The 12148-nt window shown below is 37.7% G+C and overlaps 1 protein-coding gene across 2 annotated transcripts in view; it reads right to left on the bottom strand.

Annotated features, from left to right (window-relative positions):
• RSF1 (remodeling and spacing factor 1) overlaps positions 1 to 12148 on the bottom strand; it is a 145500-nt gene that overhangs the window by 21350 nt on the left and 112002 nt on the right. For both annotated transcript variants that reach the window (XM_026518176.4, XM_026518177.4), the window contains exons 7-10: positions 10571 to 10777; positions 6233 to 6337; positions 4929 to 5008; positions 80 to 134 (exon numbers count right to left, since the gene is read on the bottom strand). In XM_026518176.4, the coding sequence (XP_026373961.1) occupies positions 80 to 134; positions 4929 to 5008; positions 6233 to 6337; positions 10571 to 10777 (447 nt within the window). The remainder of the gene's footprint in view (positions 1 to 79; positions 135 to 4928; positions 5009 to 6232; positions 6338 to 10570; positions 10778 to 12148) is intronic.

Below are 12148 nucleotides of genomic sequence, written 5' to 3'. Positions count from 1 at the left end.
CACATTACATAAAGTGGGTTAAGTTTTAGAACAATTATGGTAGTCTCTTCTCCAAAAATACTATAACCCAGAAACTTACTTGTGGAGGAATGATGTTTTCAATACTGATACCCACATACACCAAACGTTCTTTCCTTTAAATGAAAAACAAAAATGCACGCAAAATGAGATTTGCTAAAAATAAAACTGTTATGAAAACATTACTAACACAGACAATACTAAAATTATGACTTCATGGTAACGGCAGAGGCTAGGTCACAGACATGTTAGCTACGGTCTACAGAGCTTATCGTACTGGTATCTGCAGGAGGCACAAAACTTTCTAAAGGTAAAAACTGTAAAAAGGTGTAACTGACAATTGTAGTCTTGGAAGTAATTATACTGATGAAATAAAACCTGTAAACTGAAGTAGACAAGGTAACTTCATGAAGAGCGTCATGCTGCAACGCACTGACAAAGTGATTAGACAGAAAGTCAACGCTGGACAAACTAGATCTTTGTTACGCTGGATGTTTTCATATGCGTATATACACAACTGTAATCTCATGGTAATAAATATCAATACTAAAAAAAAAATTCTATACGACAGAACCACGTCAAGGCCCCAGGGAATGATACTAAGACCATGCATTTGCAGAGAAGAAAAAAAGCAATGCAGCCGCGTGGCTCTGCACCTAGTTGCTCCAGTGAAGATTATTTTTAGAGCCAGTTAACACTCCTCCAGGCAATGTGGATTAGAACACTAACAAGATCTCCATAGTTTCCTTTCAAAGAAACAAACCTTTGTTGATTTTAATTCAACAAATTTTACATAACAAAGTGCTACACCCAATAGGTGGTTTTTCTGGTTCTCCCGAAGTTAATCTAATTCACCTAGGACAGATGAGCTCTTATATACAGGCCAGTGTACGCTGAACTGAACAGAAATAATGACCACTCTCCCTCCCTTTGCTTGTGCTCTCCCTTATAGACGGGCATTAATCATCCAGTTAGCTGGGTCCTTTAGAATGCAGCCTTCACTGCCCTAGAAACCCTTGGCTCTGTTAATAAGAATCTTAGTCTTTTTGAGATGGGTTATAAAGCTATTCAGTCAACAACTGGCATGTAAGAAAATGATAAAAGTTATTTTAATCAAAACCTGATTAAAAATAGTACAGTTAATGAATTAAAAACTAGGAAAGGCAAGAACGTACTAGCTGAAATTAACAGGGAAGGCTTCACGGTTAAGTCAGAACTTGAGTTCTCTGTTACTAAGTATGTTCGACACATATCTATCCTTACCCTAACTGAGCTTACTGTTTCTATCAGTTTCCTCTTTAAAACCTCAAAATCTCTACTTTCACTTGATCATTATTATCTCCTCAATTCAACTGAAAAACATTCAGTTCACGTCCACTGTATTTAGGTTATGATTTGTGTCAGGCTTGGGAATCCTAAGGGCAAATAATACATGGTTCTTGCCCTCACAATTATTTAACAACTGACTGTAGTCCATTATGAACAGGTATAATGGAAACATGAAAAAAGAATAACTTGCTTGAAGAGCTGAGAAAGTTGAGGCTTTAAATAGGTGGTAACAGTTGAGTAAGCTCTTGAAGGTAGGTTTGATTTCCACAGCATTCTCTTGCTCAGTAAACTTACAGAAAGATATGTCTTCCATTCCATCTCGCCACTATGTAGCTCAATGATCATACTGGGCCGGGACCTCGTCATTACAAATAACCACACCCCTCCTAAAATTCCAATTTCAGGGAACCTATTCTCTGACATCTCCTGGCTCACTTTCCGGCTCACTCCCTCTGGTACACTGATTTCAACAATTCCCTAACTCCGGTGGGACCTCTAACCATCGACCCTAGCCTCTCTTCACTGTCCATTACTCCCTTGTGTCCTTACTTTCCCCCTTACCTGGCTTAGACTCCAGGGTCCATCATTATAAATACTCCTTTGCATACACTTTCAAATTCCTTGTCTCTTTCTCTCCTTCCCTCTGTTACATTACCTGGAAAATTCCAACCCTGATTAAATCCAACTCTCTGCTAGCAAACACTAGTAAAAGTACTCTGGAAGTACAGAGCTATTTGAATTCCCAAATAATTTCTGGCACCAAGTTCTGGAAGGGATGTTTACCAACCAGTTGAAGGGATTTCTGAAACATCAAATTTCACAGAGCACCACAGCTCCAGCTCTGTAGACAATTTCTGGCCAGTCACTAATTACTCATTGACAAATCCTTCTTTTTCACCATACTGTATAGCCTTTTAAGGTAGAGACCACATAATAAATACACTTCATGTTGATTACACTGCCTGGCATAAAGTGGGTGCTCACTAAATGATGGTTAAATGCTGAATAAATGTATGAACAAAGGGAAAGATACTCTCATGCTAGGATATAGAGAGTAACCAAGGCCCTAAGTTTCTAGGATGAATGCTAGAGAAATTATTTTCACAGATTTTAAAAAGGAAGAATAAAAATGCTCATTTTTAAAAACAGATGAAGTCACCTAGAGTTTACAGTTAATAGATTATTTACTTTAGAAATACACATATTTTGCTGTTTAGAGCCCCTAGGATTCATATATATATATCAGAAGCTATATATATTAGGAGCTATAGATAAAGAAAACTTTGTTAACCAGATTATTGGGAAGAATTAAAAAATAATAGCAATAATTCAGTTAACTGGCTTTGTGGCAAACTGTCCTCCCTGTAATAGTAACTTTACTCTCCTCTCTGTGATCCAGTCTCAAAAAGGATTTAGTGTGTGAACTAAGCCACAATTATGGATGTCCTCTTAAAGAATGACATGTGAGTACAGAGGATTACCAAAAGTAGAAGCGAAAGCAAATGAGTCAGCAAATGGAAGACCAACAGTGTGAATAAATATTGTGGCACATTTTAACATAAATTTCTAAAATATTAAGTATTTCTTAACTGCAACAATATACCCTATAGTGAGGCAGCAGTCAAAAAATTTTAACCAGCTTTCCACAGAACTGCTCATTTCTCAGAAGGGCAGGCAGATTTCAAAACGAACAAGGAAAATGCCTAATTTTTTATTACGATTTAATTTGAAGCATCCTTAGTTAAATCTTTTCTAGTGTCAAAATAAAAACACGAACAACTGTGAATATCAAAATAGTCCTAGCAATTATATACAGGACTATTACCCAGAATTTCTATATACAAAGGTATTTAGACAACTGATTTTTTAAAATGAAGTATTTTTATCTCCTAGTCAACTTCAGAGATGAATTTTGCCTTTAAACCAAGTAGCATCCATTATAAACCAGAGAGCTCAAGCTGACGAGTAAGGAAAAAGACAGGATCTGGAGGCTGAACCCACAGAATTCAAAGTATGGGGGAGTAAAGCGAGCGGATCATCAAATGAGCTGGCGGACTGTCTTACAGCAAGCTAAGCTGGGGGGTTACCTATGAAATAGCAGTAAAAGCTACAGTGGCAGCAAGTGAAGGTAGTGAGACCAAGCAGGAAACGCTGCTTAGATTTTCTCATAATATGTACAAGTGGACATCAAATCCTCCTGATTAAGCTTCTGAAAATTCTCTCTTAACACCTCCACTTTATTATATAAGGTTGCCCTAGTTCAGGCCTCTACTGCAACAGTCTCAACTCTAATTCTTTTTTATTACCAGTGCATGTTTTCTGAAATAAAGATCTGATTATACTTCTCTCTCCTTTGATGGCTCTCTTACTACCCGTAGAGAGTAATTCAGATGACCCTAGTCAGATATGCCAGGCTGTTCATAATTTGGCCTCAATCTGCGTTTACAACTTCATCTCCTACCGCTCTCCCCCTCTCATATTCACGCTTTGTCTTTGCTTGTATTTGGCTCTTTGCCTGAAATATCCTTTCTCTGCATGTCCAACCCTAAGTTATGTTCCAAGGACTTGCCTGATAACCCAAACCCCTACCAGAACTAAACTGCCCCTCCACGATGTTCCTGTATTGCTCTGAATATACCACCATCTGTCTACTTTACTGTATCACTGGCTGATATGGCTGTATTCTGACAGAGGTGAGTTCCATGTAGGGAGAGCTTTGTCTCACTCACCTTTTCTCTTCAGTTTGGTACACAGTAGGCACGAATAATTGTTTAGCAATAGGATAATCCAAGAAGGTACAAATAATTATAAAGAAACATAAACTTCCTATCCTGATTTTGAGCCCCCTTTTAAAGACTGGATTCAACTCCAGTCTTACCTCCTCCAAGAAGTCTTCTCCAACTGCTTTAAGACTATATCACAGTGGTAAATTGAAAAGGGAGGCATTTCTTATGACTGTAAGTTATGACTCTCACAACACAGTTAGGCATTTAAATGCTCTTTATTTTATCGGTGTTAATTCTGCCCACCCAAAGAGATGACATGGGTAACTAGACCAGCTCTTAGAATTGTCTTGTACTCACTACATACTTAATAGTAAGGTACGTATCCTCCACATTAACTGGGCCAATATTTATTCAGAGTAGGTTTTGATAAATATTTTAGATCAGGAGTTGGCAAACTTTTCCTGTAAAGGGACAGATAATTAATTAGGCGTGGCAGGTCAAAAGGTTTTTGTTGTACTACTCAGCTCTGCGGCTGCAGTGGTAAAGCAGCAGCAGACAATAAATGAACAAATGAGCCCGGCTGTGTTCCAGCAAAGCTTCTTTTATGGACAGTGAAATTGGAATACAGAATTTCCATCTGTCATGAAGTAAGATTCTTGTTTTGATTTTTTTCCCATCATTTAAAAATGGAAAACAAACATACCTAGTGGACAGTACAAAAATAAGGACATGCCAAATTTGACCTACAGGTCACAGTTTGCCAAAAATTACTTTAGACAGATATATTACCCCATACTGCAAGACAATTTTACTATCAAATTCTCAAGTAAAACATCGACACACACATCACAATACCTGCGTTCAGCACGCTCCTTCTTCTTTAAGGCCACATCCAAATCCTGCAATTGTTCTTCTAATTTCTCACATAGTAGTTTCTGAAAGAGCAAAACACGAGTGTTATTTTTCTTTAAAGAAAGCTCTGCGCCCAGCGGGTGGCGTGAACGCATGACCCTGAGATCAAGAGTCACATGCTCTACTGACTGAGCACTGAGCAGCCAGGTGCCCCCATGAGTGTCATTTTTAACATCTTTCCACAAACATTTCTCCCCTGCATGCTGGCTCATGGCTACTGTGCTATTCTGAGAGCTGATGAGGGATCACGCAGCGAATGAACACTGAAACGGTCCTTGTGTTTAGTAACTACATAAAGAGATGCCTCAGCATGCACTGACCTGAAGATGAGCACAGCATCTCTGCAGTAAGGCACACGTCAGGGAGACTCCTAGCCTCATCAAGAAACACATTCTATGCCTATCTTGCTGGTGGTAATCAACGTTTAAAATAGCATCTGGCACAACATGTTTACATGACAGTGATGAAAAAGTTTTAAGAATCCCACAACATTTTTAAGGGAGAAGGTTCTATGTACAATACAATATAATGGTGCCAATCACTATTTTTCAAAAAGAGAATGGGAAAAAAATGACACAACCACGCCACATGGTGACTGGGTCAAAACAGAGCTGAAGAATGTAACTGAGAAAGCTATGCTAAGCCAAGGGAGTCCACTTCGATGGGAAGTGCAATAAAGCCCATCATTTTTAAAGTGAGATGGACTTGTGACAGAAAGGACCCCTTGAGTGCAGTGGCATAAAAATAGCCTGTTCTTCAGCTTTCAAAAGAAATTCACCTGAATCAAGATATAAGAGAAACAGAATCCATGTTTCTATTCATAGTAGCAACATAGTGGTACATACTTCATAATACCGTCCACAGAACTGGTAAGAAGGAGGCAGGCAGAGAGGAAAAAGAGGATGAAACGAGGGCATAAAGAAACTTATTTCTTCCCTCATGTATCATTTTAATTTGGGGCTATTTGTGCCCATAACAAATGTGAGAAAAAAATAAATCAGAGATTATAATTATATAAAAATGAGAGGTCTTTGAAAAATGCTTTGGGAGAAAAAAAAAAAAAGCCTAAAAGATATTAACTTAAAAGGTAGTTTTTTCAATAGTCTCAAATTTCACAGAATTTTAAACAAAAGGTAAACAATGTCTACAAATGGCTTTGAAAATGAAAAATGTTCAGTGGCTGTCAAGAAGTATTATTAACTGGAATATAAAACTGAGACTGAAAACAAAGGCGTGCTGGGTCATACGTGTTGGCAAGGAGGGCAGAACCACTCTCCATCTGGGATGATCATCAGAGGAGGACGAAGGCAGGCAGTGTGGTACCCACTGTCACAAGAGTCACACAGAAGAATCTGAAATAAATCACAGGTTAATGTCAACCCAATTCTATGACTAAAATTCAGTGACTCTGAAGTTAAAGACATCTCAGTATTTCTTAGTACTACACTAAGAAGTACATTGTATCACAGTATCTTTATTTGGATAAAACTAAAAAAGCTCTGCTAATTGGGATCTAACATGTCATTTTTTTCAAAGTAAAAAAAGAAAATAGTTTGCAATATGTTAAACTACAAAATTTAGCAAAAAATTACAAGTTTTTTTTTTTTTAAGATTTTATTTATTTACTTTAGAGAGAGAGAAAAGACAGAGAGTGGAAGCAGGGAGAAGAGCAGAGGAGGAGGGGGAGGGAGGGAGAAAGAATTTCAAGCAGATTCTACACTGAGCACAGAGCCTGACATGGGGCTAGATCTCACGACGCAGACTTCGTGACCCCAGCCAAAACCAAGAGCCAACCGGATGCTCAACCGACTGAGCCAGGCACCCCACAAGTTCTTCTTTCTTTCTTTTCTTTTTCTTTTCTTCCTTCTTTCTAAGATTATATTTAATTTTATTTATTTTTTAAAGTAGGCTCCATGCTTAGCATGGAGCCCAATGTGGGGCTTGAACTCATGACCCTAAGATCAAGACCTGAGCTGAGATCAAGAGTCAGACACTTAACTGGCTGAGCCACTCAGGCATCTCTCAAGATTTTATTTATTTATTTTTTAAAAGATTTTATTTATTTGATAGAGAGAGAGCACAAGCAGGGGGAGTGGCAGGCAGAGGGAGAAGCAGACTCCCCGCTGAGCAGGAAGCGGGACACAGGATTGGATCCCAGGACCCGGGATCATGACCTGAGCCAAAGCCAGACGCTTAACCGACTGAGCCACCCAGGTGTCCCCTTAAGATTTTATTTTTAAGTAATCTCTCCACCCAACATGGGGCTCGAACTCACAATCCTGAGATCAAGAGTCACATGCTCTATAGACTGAGCCAGCCAGGTGCCCCAAATTACAAGTTCTTCTGAACTAGAGTTATAAACCTTTTTTAGTGTGCCTTGATGACTGTAACAACATATCCCTTATAACAAAGTTTTACAGTTCGAGTATCATGAACTTCCCTACCACACGCAGGATTTTTTTTTATAATAATTTTTTATTATATTATGTTAGGGTTTTAAAAATACAAATAATTCCCACTTTATTTTTTACTTAAGGGTTTTATTTATTTATATGCCAGAGAGAGACAGTGAGAGCGAGTGCACAAGCAGAGGAAGCCGCAGGCAGAAGGAGAAGCAGGCTCCCTGCTGAGCAGGGAGCCCAAGGAGGGGCTCAATCCCAGGACCCTGGGATCAGGACCTGAGCCAAAGGCAGCTGCTTAACCAACTGAGCCCCCAGGCATCCCTAACTCCCACTTTAAATAGCATTTCAATTACCTGTCTGTAAGAAACATTCATGATGCTTTTTATCATGAAAATTCAAATATGGAAGGGATGAAAAGTATGAGGAATGGAGCTATACTTAGGACCATCATGTTCACAAACAAAGGCTAACAATAATTAGAACTAAGTTGTCATCTGATATTATTTGAGTTTAAGATGACCAATTCTCTGAAATTTAAAATGTACACTCAGGAATGTTTAACTTAAAAAAACTTAGTTTAAAATAATTTTAGATTTATAGAAGAGTTACAAAGATAGCAGAGTTCCCATAAATCTTTTACCCTGTTTCCATTAATGTTAACATCTTACATAACCATGGGGCATTTATCAAAATTAAGAAATTAACATCAGGGGCGCCTGGGTGGCTCAGTTGGTTAAGTGTCTGCCTTCAGCTCAGGTAATGATCCTGGGGTCCTGGGATGGAGCCTTAAGTTGGGTTCTCTTGCTCAGCGGGGAACCTGCTTCTCCCTCTCCCTCTGCTCCTCCCCCTGCTTATGCTCTCTCTCTCTGCCAAATAAATAATTAAAATCTAAAAAAAAAAAAAAAATTAACATTAGTACATTACTATTAACTGACCAACAGACCTTATTCAGATTTCACCAGCTTTTCTACTAATGTTCTTTTTCTGATTTCAGAATGTGGTCTAGGATATTATATCACATTTAATCATGTTTCCTCAATCACCTCCAACCTGTAACAGTTACTTGGTCTTTGTTTTCCACGACTTTGACAGTTTTGAAGAGTGTTAGTCAGATATTACGTAGACTGCCCCTCAGTTTGGGTTTGTTTGAGGTCCTCCCTTGATTAGACGGAAGTTATGGGTTTTGGAGAACACTATAGAGGTGAAGTGCCCTACTCACTCTATCATATCTGGGAGTACGTGGTATTATCATGACCTATTACTAATAATATTAACCTTGATCACTTGGTTACGGTATCTTTTGGTTTTCATCACTGTGAAGTTACTATTTTCCACTTTCCACACTTACTCTCATTACAAGCAATAAGTCCAGCCCACACTCAAAGAGAGGAGAATTAAGCTCCACTTTCTGGAGGGTGGAGTATCAAAGAATTTGGAGGTGTAAATTCAAACCAACCACAGTAATGAATAAATTTCACCCACTAATTTTAGCGCTCATCAGTGCTACATTATTGCTTGCAACAATTGTTGCTGCGATATTCTAATGACTACCTATTTCCCTCATACCTTCTATTATTTGGAATTCTTCTGTAAAGAAAATATGTCCTTCTCCCCCATTTATTTGCTTATTCAGTCACTTCTTTATATCAGGATCAACTAATGAAGATATATTTTCTTTGGGTTAGAATCTAAAACCATTATTTAATTTATTGTTCAAATTGCCCTAGCCACAGGCACTTGCTAGTTCTTTCAGATTTGTTCCTGTGTCCTTAGGACTCATTTGCATCCTTTTTCTTTAAAACACTTTTTTACTTTCTGACACTATGGGACACTCCAGGCACATCTTGTATTTTCCCTGCCCAAGCCTTTAAATTAGCCATTTCTCCTAAAAGCCTTGGTTCCTTTATTGGAGAATGGTACTTAGAAACCAACATCTGCATGGCTCAGTCAGTTAAGTGTTCAATTCTTGATTTTTGGTTTAGGTCACGACCTTAGGGTCCCGAGCCTTGTGTTGGGCTCCCTGCTCAGTGTGGAATCTGCTTGTCCCCATCCCCTGCTCCTCCCCGTTCTCTTAGATAGATAGATAGATAGATAGATAGATAGATAGATAGATAGACAGATAGATAAGATAGACAGATAAAACCTTAAAATGAAGGAAAGAAACAAACGTCTGGGTGCTGAGTGCTATGATACTAGGCATCACTGCTTCTAGGCTCTCTCGGAGGACAGAGCTATGATATATTATATATATATATATATATATATATATATATATATATATGCAGAACAACCCATGTATACACACAGATCTATATTAAAATAAGCATGAGTTCATACTAGTATCTTCGGCTCTAACCCAGTACACAGGGCTCTTTCTAGCCTTTGATCTTGCTCATCTGTAACTTCTTTTTTCTGATACTGAGAAAACTGGCTCCAATTCTCCACACTTCATTTGTTTGTTCAACTGTAGTATATATGTAAAGCAGTTGCTAAATTGCTAACACGAACCATGGGGGGGTAGAGGAGGACAGCGGGATGCACACTCATGTGCAGTGATTTAAAAATGAAAAGCTGCCTTCCCCCTTCCCCGTACAATGCATCGCCATTTGCTGCTAATACCCAGAACTCAATACTCGGTCATGTTAGTGTTTTACTTGAGTTGTACGACTGATCACACAGGCATATGTGGACTACCCTGGGCACCTGATTTCATTTATCACATTGTTTCGATGGTAAAACGTAATCTAAAAGCTCCAATGCTTTTCCTATCACCCCGCACTACTTTCTAGGAAAAAAAGCCATGAAGAACTAGCTCCCATGAATTTTCCAAACTTTAGGCCTTACTTCTTTAAAGTTGGCACTTCAGAAATATCATTATAAATTAAAGGGAAAGAAGAAACATTTAAAGAAAAACAACAGAACGGAAAACTTTGAATGAATTCATTGATCTGTGAGGTTGGGAGTGTATCCTTAAGTAGAAGAAATATCAATATATAAACCAAGGAAAACGAAAGCAGAATTGGGTTATTATCTGAGAAACAGAAATAAAGGTTATTTTGTACACAAAAGCTGTGCAGCATTAAAAAATTTCCAATCATGATCAAACGCAGAAGAGTTAGGCTGCTTTGGGTAAGCACAGCACGCCAGTAAGAGGAGTACTGTTCATTTAGGTCGGGCACATACTAGCTCAGGATGGTTCGGAAGGCCACATTTCTTGCATGGTTCATCATCATCTGCTAGGACAGCTTCTTCGCTTTCCTTTTCTTCCTCTTCCTCTGAAGCTGCAGATGATTTTTCACTGTCCGACCCTTCACTTTCATCATTGCTAGAATATTTCCACCTGCCACGTGTTCGAGAACCAGTCCATCGAACTTTGCCTTTGGGTTTTACCTTGTATAAAATTAAAAATTGGAATAATTTGGTATAATAAGAATATTAAAAAAATAAGCTCATTATATGTCCATTTTTAGTCAAAACACAAGAAGAAAATGAAAATTACTTATCTTCACCACAGATCTACCTACTATTAAATTTTGGTACATATTTCTATTATTTAGTCTACTTTTGTTGGGGGGGTTTATAATGAACATTCTGTCTTCTAAGTATTTTCCCTAGTCATAAAATATATTAGTAACATCACTGTAAATGACTGTACAACATGCCATCACACAGCTATATTTATCTAATCCCTTACTAGACAGACATTTAGGTAGTTTGCCAGTTTTTCACTTTCATCAAAAATGGCTCCTCGTAAATATAAATTTTTACAAACCTCTGTGGTTAGGATAAATTCCTTGAAGAGGATTCTGGGTCAAAGGCCATGCACATTTTTAAAGGTTCTCTAATAGAGCACTGACTATATTCTCACATATTGTTATATAAAAGTTTAAATTCCCATATTAGAAATGAATTTTTATGGGTCAGAACTGCATATAAAAATCCTGACAAATAAAAACATGTATTATTCAGAGAGTAAGTTTATAATGTTGTAAACTGCTCTTTACTGCCTGGTTTCACAGTCTTTTAATTCATATTTCAGTTCATTCCTACAGTATAAGTCTGCATCAAAGACCAAAATAATTCTAACAACTAAAGGGGAAATTTTTGTAAATTTTTTTAAAGAAAAATTTAATTTTTTAGGGAATAAACGATCACTTAAATGAAGAACAATCTGATCACTTAAATAAATTAAAAGTGCACTTCATTGAATTATAACAAACTCCTATAAACTAGCTGTAGATTTGTACTAGATTTTGCTTAAAATAAGAGTTGTAGAAAAAAGAATTCTGGCTTCTAAGACTCATGATTAAATGGGGGAAGACAGACACTCTCGTACATGGTGATGAGAGAGTATACTAATGGGGCCTTTTGGGGAGGGCAATGTAGCAATAGCTATCGAAAGTTAAAATATACACATGCCCCTTGACCCAGCAATGCCAATTCTAGGAGTCTATTCTAAAGAAATACTCACTTATGTCCAAAAGGATCTTCAATGCAGCATTGCCTGTAATAGTGAAAAATTGGAAACAACCTAAATGTCAATCAATAAGGGAGTGATTAAATAAACTGAGGTACATCCACACTACGGAATACTAGGTAGCCGTCAATAACCAAAAGGTAGACTACATCTACTGACATGGAAAGAGTTCAGAGATACGCTGATAAGTGAAAAATTCATAGAAAAATGAACATACTCAATTTATTTTTTAAGTGAATGGGTAAATATTTATGAACATACACATGAATGTATGGAAAAAGAAC

Source organism: Ursus arctos, unplaced genomic scaffold (assembly GCF_023065955.2).
Source record: "Ursus arctos isolate Adak ecotype North America unplaced genomic scaffold, UrsArc2.0 scaffold_22, whole genome shotgun sequence".
Classification (NCBI taxonomy): Eukaryota; Metazoa; Chordata; class Mammalia; order Carnivora; family Ursidae; genus Ursus; species Ursus arctos.
Note: the sequence above shows the minus strand (reverse complement) of the source record. Positions and strands in the feature narration are given on the sequence as shown.